The sequence below is a fragment of the Lepisma saccharinum genome, chromosome 25 (assembly GCF_977018435.1).
Source record: "Lepisma saccharinum chromosome 25, izLepSacc3.1, whole genome shotgun sequence".
NCBI lineage: Eukaryota > Metazoa > Arthropoda > Insecta > Zygentoma > Lepismatidae > Lepisma > Lepisma saccharinum.
In genome coordinates this window covers 32149220-32173556 of record NC_139253.1, presented here as the reverse complement: position 1 = coordinate 32173556, position 24337 = coordinate 32149220, and the positions used below count along the sequence as shown (strand labels likewise).

Sequence of the window (24337 nt, the reverse complement as noted above, 5' to 3'; positions counted from 1 at the left end):
ACACACACACAGGTAAAAAGGGTAAACCACTGCATAGTGCATATATATATACATACATACATATAGCCCACGAACTTCAAGAGCCGCCGTGAACTAATGTCTTTTCAGGCGTATTTGCTCCATCCATGTATCTTGGGGTTTTACAAAGCCTGATGTCGGAAGAAGACAAGGGGGCACCCTTCATCCCGAAATGAAGCGAATAGGACTGAGTAAACGCGGCTCCCCCTTTATTGCTGTCGCAGATTTTGACGTAGGGCCAAGTGAGGAAAACTGAGATCGATGAGCACTGCAGGGGTCCCGGAGGAAGACACAGGGACTCACCCTCTTCCTCTGGGATTCACTAGTTTGTGTGGAAATGGATTCTTCGCCACAGCGGGAATCCAGGGTTCAAGGAATCACAAAGTGGCCAATGGAACGGGTCTGAAACGTTTCCTCTGATGGGGGACGTTGAAACAAGTTCTTTGGTTGATTTTAATTCGTTATCATGTTTTCCTCTCGCAGGAATTTCGTAGGGGTTGCCGCCCCAACCGACTATTAGTTGACTCCTCCTCCTGACAACGTTCTGTTCTTTCAACAGTTATGAAAAGACAACTGGACAAATTAGGGAATTTCAAATCCCACACCTGCCAACTTGCTAAAGGACTGACAGTTACCTTATACAAGACAGAATGGTGATTTTTCAGTGAAACTCTATATATATTTTAATTAACCACACAATGTAGGTTTTCTTTATGTTCCCAGTAAATTATTGTTTCGTTGTCAGGTCTTGGATGACTAGTCGATTTTATAATTGCATGGGTGTCAGCACCCAGGCTATTTTCATCAGGCATTTGTCTCAAGAGAAAACCCACCTTTTGAACTTTCAACTGTTGTTTTAAGTCCACTTTATACACAGAAAGGCTAACTGGGACTGGAAGTTTCAAGTGGGATCCAAACAACTGTGCCATGTGCCTCCACCGGATGTCGAACCCGAGACCACTTGATTACAATGCAATGACGTTACCACTACGCCATCAGGGAGGCTCGAGAAAACCAACAAGGAGAAATGGTATCGCCAAAAGAACACTACAAATAAGAATTATTTACAAGTAAGGAGCAATTTTCGAAAATTCCTCTTCGTTCGACAAATCGCTATGATATTCCAAATTCTGAAATATTACATCGGTTTAGAATTCCTTCCAGAGAATTGTATCAGTTTCCGGATATCATACGAGAACAGAAAGCGAGAGAAGTTGCCACCTTGTTTATTTGTTTATAACAACATGCATTACATACAACCTTTTTAATTTGTTACGGATCAATAAACTTCATAAATTAATATCAGATACTTATGCTAATGAGCCTGCCTCCATGGCCAGGTGGTTAGCACACTGCGCTACGACGCCAGAGGACCCGGTTTGGAATCCCGGCCTGGGCATGGGTGTTCTTTGTGTGTCCCTTCATAAATTTCATATCATCACTCATCCTCATCTTCGCGATTAGCCAAAAGAGACAGAAATGTGAAGTAAAATAAACCAAATCAATTTAATATGTTCTACATCTTGCCTACCCTACCCAGACATAGTATATTTCGGTGTTTTTATTCAGTTTCGAGAAATGCACGGAGACAGCGTTGCTAATGAAATTTCATAAGAACTGACGTATCACTGAACTGCTCTAGTTTTTCTAAGAAAAAATTAGACAAAATGTATAATCACTTTATGCAGTTCATATTTATTGTGAAAATAGCCAATCTCGCCTTATTTATGGTGCAACCTGAACAGTAAATAGAAACTAGATTACTATTTTTTCCTATTAAATTAGATTACCATTATATTTCACTTCCAAAATTGCTACTGTGGACAATGGGGCAGGAAACCAAACAATGAGGTTCCATCCGGAAAGCGAATCCTGGACTTGTAGATTGACAGTCACCTAACAAAATAGGGAGTTAGATAAGAAGCACATGCCCGCCTGGTACAGAACTCTTTGTTCCGTACTTTCATGTGTTAATCTTGCCACTTTTTAAAGGGCTTTTTAAAAGCTTATGTGTGTTTATTTTTTTCCCATCACTTCTCTTTTTCACAAAAGGGAATGGTAAGAGGTCTTTTGTTCCTGTTCGAGGCTTTAGCTGTCGGATGAAGAAAAGTAACAAGGCTCGCCCAGGGTACGTTAAGGGAATTATGTGACAGTAGGCACTTTCACAGAAAGATGGACCTCGCCGAACAGAATTTTACTGCCTTATGTAACTTGTAATCGAAATAATCCTTCAATGGAGAGAGAGTTGCCAAGTTACAAGTAACATGCGAGTTTTTCAGATTATATTCAATCGGGGAAAAAAACAATTTTACTTTTTAAAACAGAATGTGAAGGGCCTACAAAAATTCTCATTTAATCGCCTTATTTGATTCAACAGGAGAGACTTCTTGCAGTACATTTTACGATTCCAGTTGAGGAATTATTGCATAGTCTTCGGTTATTTAGAGGCAATTTGAACAAGTTGGTTAATTAATACACTTATTGAAAATGTAATAATGTAGAAAGCAACATTGAACTATAATAAATACAGTTGTCATGGAAGTGAATCATTATTTGTGGACTATTTATTTCCATATATTCGTATTTTTGTTATTTTGTGACGCTTTTCTGCCACATATACGATGCATAAGGATGAATGATGATTAGATGAAATTGACGCAGGGACAGTCACAAATAAATCCAGGCACAAACTGGAACACAGATCTAAAGCCTGCACAATGGCGTAGCGGTAAGTACGCAATCAAAGGGTCCAGGGTTCGATCCCCAGTGTAGCCGCATTCCTTAATGGTTGAGATCCCTCTTTAAATTACAGGTCCAGTCCCGATTAGCCTATCTGTGCATAAAGTGGACTTCAAACAAATTTTGACTTCGAGCCCGGACACTCCGATGGTGGGGATACTATGTCACGAGGCGATTTCAATCTTACTGTACTGGTATGTTATTCTACCAACTATTCAAGGATATACATGAATGAAATCTGAACTATCTACTCCAATATTCCCATTAAATAAAATGATACAGTAATGACTAGGTTTAAGCCGATACAGATGAAACTGAATCGGTACCGGATGGGTTTTATTTACCGATAAAGGCCGATACTTTTCCGGGGTTTTGATCATTCGCAAGAAATGCTGAGCGAAACTAAATACTAACTATCCTGGAAATTATGCAAAATTCGAAGTTTCCATTTATATTGGACCAATATTACGTGAAGAAACTATATTTTGTGATTCCATAACGCGTGCCTTTATATCCTGGTGTAATTATTGAATATTTTAAAGCAAGACTCTGGTAAATTGATTCTTCTAATTGGAGTTCAATACACACCCACTATTTTGAAAAGCTGGCCCCCGTGGCGGAGTGGTTAGCACATCGGCCCGGGTTCGAATTCTAGCCTGGGCATGGATGTTTGTGAGTGTCCATTCATCAATTTCATCATATCATCACTCATCCCATCTTCGCACATTAGCCAGTGGCACAAAAAGCGAAGTGAGGTAACTGGGGGGAATAACGCCTATTGAGGTAATAACGCCAGGTGGCTGGCTATATCTCGAAAAGTTGAAAGTGAATTCGATCGATGGCATATGCAGTGTGTGCGTTACTAGCAAGTAAGTCAAGTGATTCCTTTGTTCTGACGTCGCGCCATTCTTCCCAGTGTGAGTTAGCTGTTTGTGGTGAAAGAGGCTATTTAGAGACGCTGATGTAAAATTGAGAAGGTAAGTTCTTAGTGTGCAGAAGTTTTTTGCTCACGTTAGAGGTTCGCGCTCTGTATTTTTTTTGTACGTGGGTTATGTTTTCCAAACATACTACTAACTAATTCTCTTTGTTTTGAGGAAGAAGCAAAATGCATTCCTAAAGAGGAACTTGCGTATTATGGGTAATAGCGCCAACTTCAATTTGGGGTAACAACGCCAACTTTGCTATTGTGTTTATTGTTAATGAGATATCTTCAACACGGGCACTTATTGTTTGCTTTCGGTTTGTGTTTTAGATGCCACGGAAGTACACTTGCAGTTAAAGTTATAGATTTCAAGAGATAAAAAAATGTATCAGTACTGTAGAAAATAAATAAACATGGAAAATAGAATAAGTTTTTGTGTATTATATACATTTCCATTTACTATATGTTTATGTTAATATAATATATTATACGTTGCATGTTATGGCATCTTCTAAATAGTGTAGAATGAATAATGATTCAAGTGTGTATAAAGTGAGTAATTACTATTTATCTATTTTATTAGCACCTTCTTATAGTATGGCGTTATTACCCCTACACATGTGGCGTTATTACCCGGCTATGTGGGAAATAACGCCAAAATGCACCTTCTTAGAAAAAAGCTCTCAGAAAATGTACTATTTGAAATAAAGATACCATAATTTTTTTTGTTGCTAGCGAAAAAAATGCATCTATTGCCTTATCCAGTTTATACATTGCCAGATGTTTTTATAATGCCAGGAAAAATCGAAGAAGCTTAGCATGGCGTTATTCCCCCAGTTACCTTGAAATAAAGCAAATCAACCAATATTTTGAAAAAAATATTAGTGAAAATTTTCAATCATCGGTATCGGTGGGAATCGTTGAGAGTGTCGGTATCGGTATGGGTATCGGTTGAAAGTGGTTTCGGTTCAGTAATGACTATTTAAATCTCACTAGATTCGTTTTCTTATAGTTTTGGAGACGAATCTGATCGACCATTCCTCTCTTGCATAACAACATTTTCTTAACTCCGTCAGCTACTATTGAGAGGAATGGAGAAGAAGAAGAAGGAAACATGAAATAATGGAGGGTTAGAAAGAGATACAACAAGAAGGGCGACCATCACCCATCAAATATACTGAAGACTTTCAGAGAAACCCTCCCTATTAAGATTGTTGGATTACCAGGGGGAAAGCAAAATGTATTGTTTTCACGCAAACCTGAACGAATCAGAACAATATTTCTGAGGGACCAGACGCATCCTCGACGCACGCCCACCTCCACGCACCCAGAGAGAATTAATTTGATGGCCGGAGCCTTCATTCATTGAATCCCCCCTTTGTTACGGCGTCTGCACACAATTTCCTGCCGACAAGGCGAAGAATGGCAATGAGTGTTAAACAGCTCCACATGATTAGGAGCATGTGTTCTGCGCGAGACCCCATGCTCCAGCTGATGCCTTTCCCATGGGGCGTGTAACAGGCACGAATAACCAGTAGGTTCTTTCTACAAAGAGAACGTCTCAATTTTGGCGATGTGTCAGGTGGATGCATGTCTTGGGAACAACCCCATATGTTGATAAGTATTTTACGTTGGAAACCAATTCGTTCCATGGCGGGTAACTTAGGATTGGATCCCTGGATGGAATGTAACCAGAATCTTTTGCAGCGGAGTCAGGCCATTGATAAAACTTGATTAGTAAAATTAATAACAATAGTAAATATTACCACGGGTATAATTGTTAATATACAACAATAACTATTATAAACTAATAACAATAAATCAATTATACTTCAAATTTATTATTATTATTACATAAATGCGCTTTTTTGCTATACGCGATCGATCACATGAGTGAATATCCCCAACTTATTTCCATTTCATACAGTTAGTGTATTGAACTTCGTAGTTATTGTACTTTGTTATTAACTTTTACCCACCTCGTTCAAGAAAAGAATTTTTAAAAATATGGAGAAATTAAACATAAAACTATAATTTTCGGAATTTTGGAAACTATGGAATCATTTATTTTTTTAAAACTAAACGGTAGAATATGAAATATGACGTGGTTTCTGTATTTTACACTATTTTTTTTTCATGTAATGCAGTTTTTACTTTGGTTATTCGGTTGGAATTCTAACGAAATGTTTTGTTATTAAGAATAAAAATTACAAGTTTTCTGCTTTTTTTTGTAATTTGAAATATACTCGTACGATGCCAATTTCCAGGGAGGTAAACTGACCCATTCGAACCCCCTTCCCGACGCCAATGATCGCATCCAGCAATCATAGCGGCTTGGCAACCTTGTTTAATTGGCTGCATCACCCAATTTTCTCAAAAGGCGTGTACAGAGATAAATCGGGAATTATAACTGGTCAATAAGAATTCAAGAGCAAAATTACTAGTACCGTCTTCAGGATTATGTAGCATTCCCCACCAAATTCAAATTTATTGCTTCAATCTTATCACCAAGGACTGGGTTCATACGCAGTAACCAACAGAGGCCCTCAATATCTCGTCAAATTTTGCTCAACATCTTCTAAGAACCAATTTACCAGAAATACGTTCACTCTAAGTATTTCAGAGAGAAAAACTTCTTACAGTAGAAGTTAATGAACTACCGTAGGGACATTAGCAGATAAGAGCATTCACGAATTCATCAGTTAACATTGTTTTCGGCTTGTATCCCCGTCTCACTTCTCCATTTCACAATTTGGTACAATATGTAGCACTTCAGGAAATGCTACTTATTTCTTAATCTTGTTAATTGATTAATAAAGCTTTTAACATTACCACGATGAACAAGTTCAGTTCCAGTAAATTCAGTCAATTCACCCATGAGCGTCATCTACGTCATGATCATGCTCCAGCTCACAATTTGTGTGTGAGATTTCTCAGAACAACCACCATATTCATCAGATTTGGTTCTGTGTGATTTCGTTTCTTGTTCTTCCGTTTTCAGAGACTAAAGTGTGTTGAAGGGAACTAGTATCAATCCGCGATGCTGTTCTGAACAATGGAGCATGCAGCGATCTGTTGATAATGGAGGAAACGGCGTTTACTTAGTGAAAAGTCAAAATTTTATATTTTCATTTTCCGGATACAGGAATTCTTCACATGATGAGACAAATTGGATATGATGATATTTTGTACTTCAGAACAACTGATTTGCCTATGTACCTCACGAATAATTGAAGAATAGAACTATGATAAATATCTGATGATCTTGGTCTACCATAAAAAACATAAGACCACGCAAAACCAAGTTCAAATAACATACAATCAAAATGCAAACATATATTTCCAAGGCCACTTCGAATGCAAACAAATGATTTTGTCCCAATCTTTATGTTAACATGGAAGAGGCTGAGGGCCTCCCCGATGGCGCAGTGGTAGCGTCCTCGCCTTGTAATCAAGGGGTCCCGGGTTCGATACCCGGTGGAGGCACAAGTGGTTCGGATCCCACTTTAAACTGTAGGTCCAGTCCCGATTAGCCTTACTGTGCATAAAGTGGACTTAAAACTACAATTCAATCAATTCAATCAATCATGGAAGAGGCTGAATCGAAAAGTAACAATATGGCAATGGAAGATATTTTTAAACAGAGTTTAACAGAACGAAGAATTTCTTTAAAAAAATGGGTTGGGCATCCAGAGTGGGGGGAGTTCACCCATCCCAAACAAATACCACCTATATGTATTAATAACCCACTTAACATAAATATCAGCGTGGATTGTTTAGGTATAGTGGAAAAAATAAATCAGAAAACCAAACCATACTATTTTGACATACGCATATTAACATAATGCTAGCAGCGTGTGACAACAGTTATTTGTACCCGAAATCTTTTCTTCAACCTTTTTGCTCTTTCCACATAAAATATATGTTCTCGTGGTGGTAATGGTGGAGAAAGAACGAAGAAACCGTTCGTTATTCCACCAAATATTTAACCTCCCACCATGTGGTCGATTGAAATTCGCCTCCTATTCTCATTCTCCACAATTCATTCCCAAGCTCCTATCCAACTTCCATGCATTTAACGGGGAAAATGTATAAGGTTTACCCTGAGCCGTTGACCAAATAAATTGGTTCCCAAGAGTTTTCACTTGCTTTTCTAATGTTGTTTCTTTCCGGAAGTTCTGGAGTTACTGACCTCCATGACAAGTGAAAATGTGATGATAATTGTCGGACATGAATGCTTCGGATCATGCCGAGTCTGAGATCGAGAAAAGTTGAAGGTCTGCAGCAACACACCTGCTATGAGAGTCTTTATGAACTAATATTTCACGTGTCTGTTTTGCAATTTTTTTAAGTAATGGTACCGAGTACAATCATCAGTGATTTGATTTGAGATAATGTGTGCTAACTTATTTTCACATTACACCAGCACGCTTGTTTACATTGAGTGCTTTTTCAAATAACGCATAGAGCAGCAGCGTGCCCCTTACGTACCTGGAAATACAGCAAAGTAAAGCGGGCTGGAGAACGTTCAGAATCTCAAAATAACCCCATCTGAAAGCAACCGCCCTTTGTGTCCAATAAAGTGTCACTATCAGCTCGACAAATACGTCTTCCGTGATATAATGAGATTTGTTTAAAAGTCCACTTTATACGTAGGACTGGACCTACAGTTTGGATTGGTAACCGACCCATTATGTGCTTCCACCGGGTATCGAACATGGGACCCTTTGGTTACAAGGCGACCACTACGCCCTCGGGAGGCACAGATGATATAATGGTGAACTATTAAGCTTCGCAATCAAGAGATCTGAATTTGATTTTTGAGTACAGAAAGGACAGTTATCAATATATTTCTCTCTCATATATTTTGTCGATTCTAACATTAAGTATAGGTAGAGAAAAGTAAAGTGAGGAAGAATATAACAGTAAAAGAATTTATGATTCTAGATCATGGCTTGAGGGAGAGATTACATGATTCCATTGTGTATATATACCTTACATATCTCCAGTGATGTATTACTAAGAATCTCTGAAATGTAAATATGTCTCGGTGTTGTTTTTTTCTTGTTTTTTTTTGTACTGTTACACATCCACTTTGTAAATACTAAAGGTAAGCTTCCACTAAAACGAGAGGTGTCATTTTTATCATTACAAAAATACTGCGTATGGGAATCTTCCCTTCTCTCCAACGCCAAGAGTAAGAGTAAACACCCTTTAGCCATCGGTATATGAGATAACATAGTTTGCTGGCAAGCAGGTCTTGCACCAGTAAGCAAACAGTCTAATCACAGGTGTGGTAAACATGGCGATCCACAATGATAAAATGGAAGTTCTTGTCTACCATATACTGATTCGTACAATAAGTATTCTCGCTAAAACGGAGACATAGTTATCAAGAACGTTGGATAGTCTTCATGCACAGAATACTCTTGCGTAACATGTTAAGTCCAATGCATAATCGCTAATACATAAGTGTCCTTGCTAGATTAGTATGTGTCTTACGAACAGTGGCATGGTTATTGTATCTATACCCTGTATATATCCTGCGCAGCGAAATGGTTAGCAACCGTGAACAGTCCCGGGTTCGATACCCGGTAGGAGCTTCCAAGATTTCAGTGTTGACCCAGCATCGTGAGGACAATTGGGGAGATACATGGAAACAATAGAGGCTGACTCCGGTCTCGAAGGAAAGAAAACAACACCATGCGTTGACCACACGTCACCCAATGATAAAAACGCCAGGGTTTGGCTCTCAAAGGGTTGTTCCGGTACGGAGTTTAGTCTTCCAACCCTTTAATACCTTTTTCAACACTCGCCTTTGTCTACTTTGCTACGGTTATGGTGATAAATGAAGAAACATTTTTTTTTTTTTTCTGAATCGAAAAGCATTATATTCCCTACACACTGATGGGTAAGGATGCTATCGAAAGGAGATGATTTGTGAGTGGGAAGATTTGTCGGACTCGCCTCGATTAATAAACCTCCATCCCGTTCTCGTTTTGAAATATGTACTAACATAATAGTGTTTTTCTGTTTGTCGTTTCGGAGCTACGAACTTTTGAAAACTTAGTTTTATTTTCACCGTATGTACAGGTTTGCAGTTATCACTAATGCATTGACTTTGCCATTAGGATGAACATAATATACGACCTGACACCCACTTGGCATGTCTCAATAGTGATCAATTTAACTCCACTTTGTGCACAGAAAGGCTAATCGGGACTGGACCTACAGTTTAAAGTGGGATCCGAACCGAGACACTATGTGCCTCCACTGAGTATCTAACCAGAGACCTCTTGATTACAAGGCGACGTCGATACCACTACGCCATTGGGGAGGGTGAATGTCGGAATAGGTCTCAAAGTAAATAAATTTGGGTATTCAAATATCATACATTATAGTCTACCGACTTAGGTCGTCTCCATGTGCGTATCCAGAGGCGGCGGCAAAATGGCACTTGCCTATATTTTAGCCTTCTATGATTGTAACATTCAAAGAGTGGCCCCGTGACCAACATAACCAATAGGGGGCGTCTTTTTGACCATATTCAATCAAGGCAAAGCATGTACTTCCGCTGGCTTGGCGTTTCCTTTGAAGACGCTTAAATTTCAACAGAGCACAATGCCTCATAAGCATTCCACTTCCGTAACGTCCTTGAGGATTCTTGTTGCCGCTTGCGATGCACATTGGAAGGGAATTCATAAACAGGAGAGGAAGAAGAAATGAAAACAGGTAGCTGTCGTTTGGGAGTCGAAACGACCTTGCCTAAGATGGAAGTCCATTCCGTAAAATAGTTCCGCTGCCAGTTCACGGCGGAGCAAAAATGATCCGGATTCCCTTGAGAATATCTTGAGGACCTGCGTCATTTGTAGCTTCGTGTATTCTGCTGCAATTGCTGAGTCAAGAGACTATGCGCATCTAGATCAATTTGTTTGGCGCAATAAAAAGTTCACTTTTGATAAAAAAGTCTATAAGGGGGAATATATTGCAACATTAGCTGTCGAAAATAGGAAAATTATTTTTAGTTTCTCTCCTAATTGAATCTATTGATTGCTTGATTTGGTGTTTTAAGTCCACTTTATGCACATTAACGCTATTCGGGACTGGACCTACAGTTTAAAGTGGGATCCGAACCACTATGTGCCTCCACCGGTTATCGAACCCGGGACCCCTTAATTACAAGGCGACGACGTCCATTTACGGCTACTGTTCAATTGTGATTCTTATAAACATAGTGGTCTGATTTGATTTTTGTTATTTAGCGTTGCTTTACTGTCACTTCTGGCTAATTGCGATAAAGAGAATGAATGATGATATCAAATTGATGAACAGTCACTCACAAAGAACACCCATGCATATATAGGTAATATTGCAACCTATATTATTGTAGAGGAATGTTTTGCAATCAGTTTAAATTCACTCATTATGTTTTATGTTTACTGTGGAGCGTCAAGCCCATGACACCAACACTTTGCGCATATGTATGGGGCTTTCAATGTAACCCCAATACAAGTAATAAATTATTAATAATAATAATAATAATAATAATAATAATAATAATAAATGTTCTCGCAATGCAGGACCAACACTGGCATATTGGGGTCTACATCGATTATATCGACAGAAAAGAATATAAAATCTAAAATAAGCATGTCAGACAGGGAATGGGGTAAAGTACGTTTTTGTTATTGAAGAGAATCCCCCCTTTTCTCATTAAATGTATTCTTAACTATAGTTAATGTTACATCAGTTATCAAACAACCATCCCCAAAAAGAACGTCCTTCATAAATCAGTAACGTGCATAAATATTTACATCAAATAACGGGAGTTACAAGAGATGGCAAGAAAGTAATTCTTGAGTAGATGGTTCGCACTTGACTCACCGAAACACCCTCGCTAAAGTGTTTTTGTCTCTTGTGTTCTTTTTCTCTCTGTCTTTTCTGTCAGCCCTTCAACATATAAACAAGCAAAAGGTTAATTGTGTCAGTCAACACCATTTACTTTTACAACAATCAACAAGTGACTTCTTCTCTACTTGAGCCGCCTGAAAGATAAACAAACTGGAATCCAGACAATGACGAGGGGTTCTCATGTCAGACTTTGACGAGAAGTTTTGTCTGTTGGTAGGAGCACATAGTCTGGGGCTGACTTGTTCTAATCAAAATTAAATGAATATTTCCTTCTGAATAATAAAACACTATCAAATGCTCGTAAGACTGAGGAACATGTAGTTGGTTGATTGGTACCGTTATAGAAGTGACCAACCACTACGGGGACGATGAGGGTGATAGAAAGAAAGTTTATTGGAAATAGGTGAAGCACTTGCCATCCATCATTCACCCGGACTGATGGCACACACAGAGCGGGATGGATAATAATAAGGAATTCGGATATTGGATCTAGGATTCAAGATTTGGATATCGGAAGCACAATACGAGATTCGGATATCAGATCAAGGATTCAAATTCGGAACCACGATTTGAGAATCGGATATCGTATCCAGGATTCTGGATTCAGAATTTGGATATGGAACCACGATTCTAGATTGGGATATCGGATCTAGAATTCAAGATTCTGATATCGAAACCATAATACGAGATTCGGATATCTCATCCAAGATTTGGCGTTCGGATACTGGATCCAGAATTCGGATATAGGTTTCAGAATTTGGATATCGGAACCATGATTCAAGATTAAGATATCAGAACCACAATTCAAGATTCAGATATGGGATTCGGGAGTCGGGATTCGGAACTAGGATTCAAAATTTTTATATCGAATCCAGGATTCGGGGTGCGAATATCGGATGCATGAATCAGATATCGATGCACGATTCGAGATTCGAACAAACCTATAAGAAAAACAAAACACATGACCTTGTCTCGCTATCTTCTTATACATAACAAAATGTCAACATATCGAGCATTAGTCGCAAGCTCATTTTTCTCAATTTGCCATATTTTCAAGAGTAGATTGTCAACTTTTAACTTTGCATGCTTTAGCAACAATATAATGACCATATTCATTTATAATTTTCCTTGTTTGCGATAAAAGCTCATGCTGTAACAGGGCACTCGGAACAAATATAAAAGAATAACAGAACTTTACGGAAAGATCACAGAAAACCCAAGAAAATATCACAGTGTAACCCAAGGTACCAGTGCGTCGGATACTGTAAGAGAAAGGGAAGTGGACAAGAGAGTTTTCTAAAAAGAACATAAAAAGTACCCTCAAGGTCAGAATATGGACATCTCAACGGAATGGCTCTATTCCTGGGCTACTTAACTCCTCGTCATGCACGCAAGTTTTACTTTACACATTTTTACAGTAAATTGCATCGATTTGTTTTATTTCCAGGTTTCTTGAGGCTGGCGACAGCTTTGTGGAGGTGAAAGGACTGAAAGTGCCTATACAAAAGAGTCACCACAACAAATCAAAGATCATTTATACGAAAATTCCATCACCTTCCGACCTTTTGAAACCCATGACAGGCACGATCAATTCTCCTTACCTCGACAAAACAGGTTGTCGGGCTAGGACCTCTGCTTGTGGACATCGTTCACCATTTATCTTGTTCCACTTTTCTGGCAGCCGGTCCAGTATTACTCCATTGGAGTGAAGATGGTACACATGTGTATGATGCAACTGTCAAGTTCGTTATCACGCACCCTCCAAGAAACAAGAGATTGTTATGAATGGTGTTCATATTGAAATCAATAATATTGCAGTACCAACTATGGTACGTTGAACCAATGATACTGATTTCAATATCGTCGAAGCAGTGTTTGGAAATTTACTTTTCAAAAATAACTCAGTTATGTTTAGTGTTACTTTGCTCAAAAAGTAGCTCAGCACCGGAATTTATAAAGTAACTAAGTTACTACAGTTATTTTACTATAGATAAGCTACAACTCGTACAACGTGTTGCATGCACTAACTAAAAATATAATGTTCATTAAATTATAATAAACCTCATATATTTAAGTATGACAATATATATAGATCTGATAGAGTTCCCACACACCCAAATGGTTAGTGCTCTCGCCTTTGGTGCGAACGGTCTCGGGTTCGATTTCCGGTGACACACCCCAAAATTTCGGCGCTGACCTAGCGTCGGGAGGACAATTAAGAAGATACTTGAAAAGAAGCAGTGGGCTGACCATGTGTCACCCAATGAAAAAGCAGCTCTTGCAGAACCTGACTCTTAGAGGGTTCTTACGCCATGGTGTTTAGGAATTTCAGCGGTCAGATAATTCAAAGTACACTCTTATATTTCAAAATATATAAAGTAATACATTTATTCGAAACAAATTACTCCAGCGATCTTCTGTACGTTAATACGTGTTATTAACAGGAACAGCGAAACAAATAATGCCTGTGTGCACTACATCAATATGAACGAAGTAAACTATCAAGAAACATATGACACCCGGGATCGAAACTGGTCTTTTTCCCCATGGGGAAGCAGCGTGGTTAAAAACACGTGGGGAAGTTCATCTGAACTTGCTGACAGGAATCCAATACTTTCAATAAGGGAAGCAGTTAGAACCTCCTTGAAGCACTAAGACTATATGTTTCTGAATGATTCGGAGTAAATTTTCCAAAACATTTCCAGGTAGTTGTTCGAAATGACGACTTAAGGTGATCTCTTACCCGGCGAAAATTACAGCATTTTGAGCTTGTGTGTAAGCTTATGGGGCAACTTTGATCACGATTATCTCGAGAACCGGTGGGAAGAAAATTTTCCAATTTTACCTGAGCACTGAGAAAGGATGTATCTAGAGAACCACTTTTAGATATGTTCATTTACTGCCCAAATGTGCTCAAAATTAATTCATAGATTTTACTCTAATAGCTTTTTACATGTAGATGGGAGTTGGTGAATTTTTTTTAATTTGAATCCTAGATAATTTAAAATACATCCACGTTTATGTGCGTATAAACATCTAAGCAAGGATTCCGGTATGAGTAAATTACTGCTCAGTGTTACAGCCTGGTGAAAACATAGTACAGCAGGGAACGAATAAAAAACTCAGATATTGACGTTGGCCCTTCAGCGAAGAAATATACCGCATCCATGTACCGCATTGCCATCTGAGAGTTTGAGTGTTCAGATTGTCAACCAACATATACCGGTAAACTGCATCATGAAGTATTTTCATGTTTAAAACATTCAGGCACTGTTAGTTCACAAATTGCATAGCTTCGATGACTTGAATATGTGAATGACCTGAAGAATATGACCCATTCACCCATATAATCCAAATTTTCCCCAATCCCATCTGGCTATCAAATCATCTAATCCACAAGCTAATTTCCATTATTATCGCCATCAATACAAGACCCATATACAAGAGTTAAACAGACCGAGGCGATAAATAAAACAAAGGAACTGAAAGTAAGATTTGAACAGCAATAAATTTTCTCACTGGAAAACTACAATGAGCACACGTACTTAAACATGATGTTTGTTTCCTTGTTCAAATAACAAATATAAATGGAAATGGAGAACGATAGGCAAGACAGGCGTGAAGAAATGATTTCTGATGTGCAATACATCCTAAAGAGTCACGTCTTCCTTGTTGGTTGACATGAATACATATTTATACTGCATAGAAAATGGCATATTTGTTGCCTTTTCCTTGTTGCTGTGGTAATTTCTTTGGTAATTTGCATACTATATTCTTGTTCGTACAGCACGGGGGGGGGGGGGGGTAGGATTAGAGGGAGGATGGATGCGAAGTAAATTAAATTAAGTTTAACTAGGTTTCAATAAAATAATAATAATATAGCATGCAATAATTTACATTTACAGCAAACTAAGGTGTCTAGGCTTTCTACAGCATATCTGTGAAAGACAACACAATGTGACTTTCGGTGGGATCATCGTTCCCTTTAGTTGACACCTTCACACAAACTTGAATCGTATATCCTGATCCATCATATTTCTTAATTTAGCAGTTATCGAAGAGGACGATAATTTAAATTCGTTCATTATTTTGACTTTTAATTATAAAGAGGACCGAACTGTGTTGTTGATGTCGAGATGGTTGTCGACGCAATCCACAAATCGGCGATTTTAATAATGGTGCCTCAAATAGAGATTGCTTGTGTACTATGTCCACCACTAGGTAAAGGTACAGGGCTAATGGTCCACTTATCGGAACAGATACAACATGTGTCTGACCCACTTTGACAGATTGCGTAGGAGCTGCGATTCCCTTTATCTTTCAAATGGTTTTCTCATGGTCTGTACTCCTACTCGCTGGCGTCGTAAAGTGGAGGGATAGGGGCGCTTTCGTAAAATTATTATATGATAATGGTTTATTACACGGTTTTCCCCAATTAAAAGGTAACGATAGGGATGGCCAGGTCCGGATAACATTTTATCCAAATATGGATAATTTTCCATCCGTATATTCTGATATCTGAATTGTTGGATATCCCACATCCTGACTATCCGAATATCCGAATGCGTGCATTAGCAGCAAGACGTTTTATCGTGTTACAGGCTATCCATATATTCTTTTATTCATGTTCGTATTTTACTGTACGGAATTTCTAAAGACCCTTCACCATATCTGTACGTACTATCCGGATATCCGAATTATTCGTTGCATCCAAAACGGATATCGGATAATTTGAAATCGGGATATCCGTTATCCGGATTTTGTGGCCATCTGTAGTAATGACCCACTGATCGAATTTGAAATTCCTAGCTGCGGAGAAGTTTGGGGATATGAAGGGGAGGAGTGCAAATGGATATTATCATAGCTAGGGGGGATGCTTTATGGAAATTGCCTTGACTGGAGTGATAGCACCTCTCCCCAATTCGACCCGCATGCTACTAAGATCTGGGAAAGAATAAGGCATTGGTCAACATTTTCTGATTCATTCTATCAGGCAAAACTGTTCGGAAATTCGTCTCCCCGATGGCGTAGTGATAATAGCGCCTTGTAATCAATAAGTCCCGGGTTCGATACCCGGTGGATGCATATAGAACAGTGGTTCGGACTGTAGGTCCAGTCCCGATTAGCCTCTTAAAACAGCAAATCAAACAAACAACACATCTGTTCGGAAATTCTCCGATTTTAGAAACCTTAAGGCCTTCCCAATGGCGTTGTGATAACGCTGTCGCTTTGTAATCATGGGGTCCCGGTTCGATCACCAGTGTAAGCACACTGCACAGTGTTTCAAATTCCGCTTTGAAACTGTAGGCTCAGTCCCGAGTACTTTGTTGCGTCCCTCGGAAACGATCAAAAGGTTAGTACATTGTAATAGTGTAATATAAATTATATGATGTGGCACAGATTTAATAATTTATTTGCGACTATATTGATGTGGCTCAACTACCGCAAGCCAGGCATCCATATTCGAGTTCCGCACGGGTCATATTTTTCACACAGTTTCTAGGATTAAACATCTCTTGTGCGAATAGGATCCTAGTACAATATACAGTACTATTCTTAAGTTACGAGGACATGGTTCGAAGATATTTATAAGGCCCTCTGCAAGCTGTTAACCCCGGACAGAAAATCTCGACAATTTGAACAAGACCAGCCTTTATCCTATTTCTAGCGTAAGCCGAAACGTGGAACGCCGGATAAATTCGATACATAGTCGGCTTCCTCCACTGTCGCTGTTTCAAGCGAGGTCAAAAAGGTCAGTTATTCTGAGAAGGAAGGGGTAATCTTGAGACCTACTTCCTCCACGATTTTTCTCCCCCTATCTGCACTGTCTGAGGGGAAGTCCGAGGGGAAGCATTTCCAAGAAATGCGACTCTTTGTCAATTGTCAGAAGAGAGAGAACAAAGCACAATCGCAAAATTTCATGAATGGGCTGTCAGAATCAGTTTGCTAGGGCATTTCTCGGTTGCCAATACTTTACAGGTACAGCCAAAGCAAAAGTTGAATACACATAGCCTATAAAATTAGTTTTTTCCCCGAGCTCATTGACGTTCTCGTCGTACAACTAATTGATTTTGATTGAATGATTGAGATTTATTTTACACTTTGCTTTTCTGCCACGTTTGGCTAATCGCGAAGATGAGGAAGAGTGATGATATGAAATTGATGAAGGGACACTCACACCAAACACGCATGCTCAGGCCGGAATTCCAACACGGGACCCCTGGTGCGAAGTCCGATTCAAGTGTGTCACATGTAATAATAATAGTAAATTTTATAATTAATAGGATAATAAGATGAATCGCTCCTATTACAAATATTAAAATAGGATTATTAATAATAATAATGTCATTATTACAAGAACAGATAAAATATCTAGCTCATGTCCAATTCAAGATCACTAAAATTTGTACAAGAGCAGCTGTCCTACCAAAGAAATTAATGTAAAAAAAAATTAAACGGACTATTTATTAAGAAAAGGTGGTTAGGTCCAGTTCATGAAAAGTAAGGTAATTATTTTTTTTATGCATATTATTATTAGTAATGCTACGCATAAAATTTCGTTGAAACTGTCAACGCACAATCTACTGCTTATTTTTATGTAAATTCTGCGGAAATCAACTTCATGTCATACAACATTAAACTAGTATTTTGCTTACTTAGTTTTGGACTTTGTAAGTCTTTGGGGGGGGGGGGGGGTTAGGTCCGGACCCTCTACAAATTCGTGCTTAAAATGAAGGTAATTAATTCATGGATAACAGAATTAAGATATGACTAAATCAGTCATAGACGCACACAAGGGGGAGGGAAAGTCAGAACCTCCACTTCTAAATGTATTTTGCAGAAAAAAAATAGGGTACTACGACCATTTTGCTGAATAGTCCTATTCATAATTACACAGAAAAATGAGCCGAGCTCCGTGGTGGACTGGTTAGCACAGTGCGATAGACGCCAGAGGTCCCGGATTCGAACTTCGGCCAGAGCACGGGTGTTCTTTGTGAGTGTCGCTTCATCAATTCCATCACTCATCCTCGCCTTGCAATCAAGGGGTCCTGCGTTCGATACCCGGTGGAGGCACATAGTGGTTCGGATCCCACTTTAAACTGTAGGTCCAGTCCCGATTAGCAACTCAATCAAAAATCACTCATCCTCGTCTTTGCGATTAGCCAGAAGTGTCAGAAAGCAAAGTAAAATAAAACAAATCAATCAATCAATTTCCCGCAGTTGAAAACCCCACGCCCAAATTAAAAATTGTTGGATGCGCCTGTGCAATCAGTAACAATAAGAAAGGAAGACGAAAGAATACGCCAAGAGCATCGAAATCATGTTGTCAGACTGAAAAATCACATCTCTTACGCTGTTGTTTAGATATATGTGCTAGAAAATGGGTTTATTGTGCCACGAAACTATCACGAATGTCTAGACAACAGCGAAAGCCACCGCACAAAGACACATTTGAATTATCTACAAGCAATTTTAAGCAGATGTATTTGTTTCATAATGTCGAGTACCATAGGGATTTTTCGAAAGTAGGTGGATTTAGAACAACGTCTTGGCTCGTGCAGGCCAAATGTCCAACGCGGCCTTGAATAAGTCAAAAGCACATTTGTACCTGATTGCTTGGAACGAACAAAAACAAGACTTGCTTCGACCGCGAGTGAAAAGTTACCAGCGGTGCTGAGATCCTTTCACCCAGCGCTGACAACTACAGTGTTTGTATGAGGTTGTTGGGTGCAGGGAGAGAAACCTAGCTATAAATAGACTTACCGAAAAAGTCCTCCCAGCTGAGGGACCCATCGGAATCCCACTCCTCGGTTTCCACGGTAACGCCGGTTGAGATCATTGTTGACACATTTCGAATCCAATTTGGTAAACAAGGCCGAAAACTATAACAGACGAATGTTTATAATGAATGTAGTTTGACAAAACTGTCGCGTAGCACCAGACACAACACTACACAAAACCGCACATCACTATCACAGTACGCAGTCCTGTGTTATCAACATTCATATTTGCATTGTTTTGCTACTTTCTGAATTGCAAACAAATGTTTGTTTTTTTGCAGCGATCTGACAACACCGCGCGCTTCTGGTGTGATGTCAGCCCGGTTCAGACACAAAAACCCCGCACCTGAGGGTCGACGGCATTGGAAAAAGTTTCACGCTTGCCGCTGAAAATTTTGCCGACCGTCAAATTCACTTTCCATCTGCGTCGTGTGATGTCACGAGACGCTACGCGAATCCATTCACTGAAAACTTTCGTGGCGGCACGTGGCGGAGACTCGGCGAACTACAAACTCCTCGCCGTTTTGCTGCACATGTGCACTTCGATAGGTCCAGCCCAAGAGTCAGCGCGCGAGTGACACGCTAGCGCTCTGCCTAATAGCAGCACAATCGGGACCGAAGTGCGGCAAGTTCATTCTCGCCGAGAGGGGAGTCTGCGCGCTTGAGAGTTTTATCTCGCTGCACAGAAGATAAAAAAAACGTGTTCGGGCATCGCTCGTAAAATACCTGCACGCGCATTTTCTGCATCGCCATTCCGCGTACGAAAAACAAGATCTGTTTCTGCTGATGGAAATCGATAAAATTACTTCTTTCTTCTTCTTCTCGTTCCGCGCAATTAACAAGGAAGTCAATCAACAACTTGTTCTGCCGTTTCGTTGCGAAGAAATGAAACGTTCTTTCCCTTCGTACACCTGCTCCGTAGAGCCTGCCTCTGTGATGTCAACATAGAATTTACGAAAACGTGGGTTCGAATCCCGTGAAAGTTCACGAATGTTCATGAAATAGCTTCATTCCCATCGTCGCGGTTAATTTAGAGATGCGAAAATATATCTGACGTGAAAGTTTAAAGAATGTCAGACTGATCAAGTTGAGAGAACGGAAATTCTCGAACAAGAAAAGAAAAAAGATGGGAACGAGAAAATAGAGAAAGAATAGAAATGGAAAAAGATAAATAAAAGAAAGAGAAGCGACAGCAAATAAAAAAAAAAGATATGACGATGTAAAGCAAAGAATAGAAAGAGCTAGAAAAGGAAAAGTGAGAGAAAACATAAAACAGGACGGAAGAGAGAGACAGAGAGAAGTATAGACAGGCAATGAAAAAGAAAAATAAGATAAGAAAAGCAAGAAAAGGTGATGAAATAAAGAGAGGAGAGAGAGAGAGATACGAAACAAAAAGACAGAACAAGAAAAGTAAGAGAACATAAAGAAAGAAAGGAAGAAAGTGAGAGACAAAGAGCGAGAGATTAAAAACAAAAAGAGAAATAGATAAGGTGGATAGAAAAAAGAGGGACGAAAAAGAAAAAGATAAGGTGCAAAAGTGAGAGAAAATAAAAATGAAAGGATCGAAAAAAGAAAGAATATAAGGTTAGAAAAGTCAGACGAACATAAAGAAATAAAGCAAAGGAACGAAAAGAAGGAAGTAAGAGAATAAAGTTTTTAAAGAATGAGAGAAAGAGATAGGGGACGGAGAAGTAGTAGACGAAAATAACCCGTTAACAAAAGATAAAGATACAGAGGGAAGTAGGAAGCGAGAAAATAAAAAGGTAAGCCAAGATAAATAAGATAAAAACAGAGAAAAAAAGATCAAACTATAATATACGTAGTTTAATTTAGCAGATTGTTAAGACTTTTTTTTTTCAAATATTCACTTTCTTTCGGAAAATATGTTTACAACAAAATTTTGTCTGAAAGTTAAAGACTGACTATACAGTGTGTGTGTGTGTGTGTGTGTTCGTGTTTTCAATTTGAGCGACGCGCCACGCGTATCGCTAGTAGATAGGAAATGAACTGATCAACAGCGAAACAAGCTGTACAAGCCTGCTTTCGATTGCTGGAATCCCTAAAAGACGCGCGACAAATGTCGCTTGACGGAGCTTTAGAGCAAAGCGACCTTCAACTAGCAGAAATAACTGCAACCCCTTTCCTACCGGAGTGACACGACCAGTTGCATGTGTCGTTTGGACTGGGCCGTTTCCTCAAACCGTGCATTGTGTCGCCTCCGTCTGTTTGATTTGATTTTTGTTACTTAGCGTCGCTTTTATGCCACTCTTGGCTAATCGCGACGGTGAGGATGAGTGATGGTATGATGAAAATGACGAGGGAACACTCACAAAGAACACACATGCCCAGGCCGGGATTCGAACCCGGGATCCCTGGCGTCGCCTCCGTTTGTTGGTATTGCATATGCAGTGAATGCTTTTCTACACATTGAATGGGGCAGTCTCTCTTGTCGCGTGTCGCTTCAGTCTGAAAGCTGCCTGACAAATCCTCATCCCAAATCCTTTGAGATATACACTGGCTTCTCCGATGACGTATAGTAGGTGCCTTGTAATCAAGCTGTTCCGGGTTCGAATCCCGGTGGGCGTACATAGTAATGCGCATCCCACTTTAAACTGTAGGTCAACTCCCAATTAGCCTTTCTGTGAATATAGTCGACTTAAACTTCCTTATAAAAAGTGGTGAAGCATTAGTGTCGTTAGAATGTGCTAGCGCATACGTGTAACTCGACTTCGAATCTGTTGCATACCATTGAGATGATTTTTTGCATCCCACTTACTCCTGCTCCCGTGTATGTACCGGATACGGATGTTTGTTCTAATGAAACGACTCGATAAAGATTTCGAAATTCTTTCTCCTTTGTTTTCTTATCAACTCGTAGGTATTGCGTTAACTCTGAATATCGTAGTTAACCGTCAGCATGCCATGTGAGATATTCAAGGCCTTGTGAAACCGAAACTAACAAAGGGAACTCAGAATTATAAAAGTTTGAATAATATCTTTGATATTGTTTTTACTTTTGCTCATGACGTCAGAAATTGAAGAGTTCGTACATTTCAAGGTTGTGTTGTTCCGAATCTAGTCAATGACTTATTACAGGCCGCAGTCTTATTTGTTACCTTAGATGATATAAATCTGGTTTCACAGTCTTTGTATGACAAGAATCACACAGAGCCTTAGCAATTTTGGAGGGTAAGGACGATTTGGGGGAGAGGGGTGTAATAGCAAAATGACCATTTGTGAAAAATTTTAGAAGGAATGTCGAAATATTTTTGGGGTTGTTGGGGTGTGTGGATAAATCAATTAAATGACAACCTTGATGTGATTGCACTCTACATGTTTTAAAAATAAAACCTTATAATTACAGACGCCAAGTTTGGAGGTAGCAAGGCACTTTCTGTGAGAACATTTATTTTTATTTCAAGTGAAGAATGAGTTTGTTTGTGTGTCGAAATGTTTGTGACTTTTCTTCCTCTAACGTTTGAGTTCTTGTTTTAAATCCACTTTATGCACTGATAGGTTAATTGGGACTGGGCCTACAGGAAGGTGCGATCCTGGGGGAGTCAGGGGATCCCCCCAACAATCTTCTTGTCCTAAAAAATCCCCCCTCAAACATTTCCCAGGGTGCAGAGTTTTTAGCGTTGACCCAGTGTGTGGAGAACTGGGGGCCCTATAAGACAGCTACGATGGGACTGGATGCGCAGACCGCACGTCAACCAATGAGAAGTTGCTTGGCTACCAATGGTCTTTTGAGCCACGGCGATTAGTCTAGTTCGATTTCATACGTGAGGCCTTGAAATTAGTTTAATGTAATTTATTCCATTAATTTCTATACCAAAGAACCAGCGATGTACAGAAGCTTATATTTCTATATTATTATTAATATTAACTTTTATAAGAATAAACGTCCCGGGTTCGATACCCGGTGGTTGGGATCCCACTTTAAACTGTAGGTCCAGTCCCGATTAGCCTTTCTGGGCATAAAGTGGACTTAAAACAACAAATCAATGAATAAGAATAAACCTAAATTTATTCATCTGTACCATTAGGTTAGCAGGGCAGGGAGAGAGGTGACGAAATGTGGAGGCAAAGATACGTGAAAGTAAGAATAAGGCTTCGTGGCGTTCGATAAAGGTAGCATCCAAACATTGCATGGAGAGACTGAGAAAAATCACAGTAAAAAACAGAACTGTCGTCTGCTCAGTTTGAACCTGTAACCTTCCAAATAAAAGTCTACCATCTTAACTACTAACCTATACGTCAATGCAAGCATTTATTACAGTATCGTTTCATGACAAAACCCTATTTACTATACTACGCAAGTTTTGTCCTTGACATTAAGAAACGGAACAAACGACAGATTATAACTGAAACGTGTTTAAGAAACTGCTGTGAAACCGTTTGCTAATTTTTAATTTCTCGCACTTTGAAAGTGATTACGCTTTCTTCGTTCTAATAAATCCTTGTAAAATTTGAAACGCAAGTGATGTGAACTTCAAAAGCAAGACTAGCAAGGTGTCGCTTTTCCTACAATGCGAAAAGTTTAAGTTTCCTCCACTGGAATGCTGGTAAAAGTTGCATTCTTTGCAACAAGAGTGGAGCTTACACAAAAGACGAACCGCCACCTTGCACAATTATCTGGAAAATTACTGACATAATTAAAACCTCTGTCTCAATGATGATAAACACCTTTCTATGCACGCAATGCAGATAATTGAGCCCAAGAGCTAAACATGTTGCGTGGATGTTGCCAACCCCTTTGGTAATTTACCATGGACGAAAAGTTTTCCTCAAGATAAAACCATACTTATGTGTCCATTTAAACCATCAGGACTGAAGCTCTAAGCCTGGATCACGCCATATGTCAACAAAAGAGAGCTACGTAGAAGCAATTTCAAGAACTGAGACCGTGGATGGATGATATCAAGAGCATTATATGTTTTCTCTGTGTGTTCGCTATAGAAATTAA

The 24337-nt window shown here is 39.2% G+C and overlaps 1 protein-coding gene across 2 annotated transcripts in view; it reads right to left on the bottom strand.

The window, feature by feature from the left end:
• The window catches only part of GEFmeso (Guanine nucleotide exchange factor in mesoderm), a 486781-nt gene that overhangs the window by 334153 nt on the left and 128291 nt on the right, over nucleotides 1-24337 (bottom strand). The window contains exon 1 of one of the 2 annotated variants that reach the window (XM_083112042.1): nucleotides 19355-19927. The exons of the other annotated variant lie outside the window; for it this stretch is intronic. Coding sequence (XP_082968168.1) covers nucleotides 19355-19430 — 76 coding nt within the window. The 5' untranslated portion in view covers nucleotides 19431-19927. Of the gene's footprint in view, nucleotides 1-19354; nucleotides 19928-24337 lie in introns of those variants that run through there. 2 annotated transcript variants of the gene reach the window in all.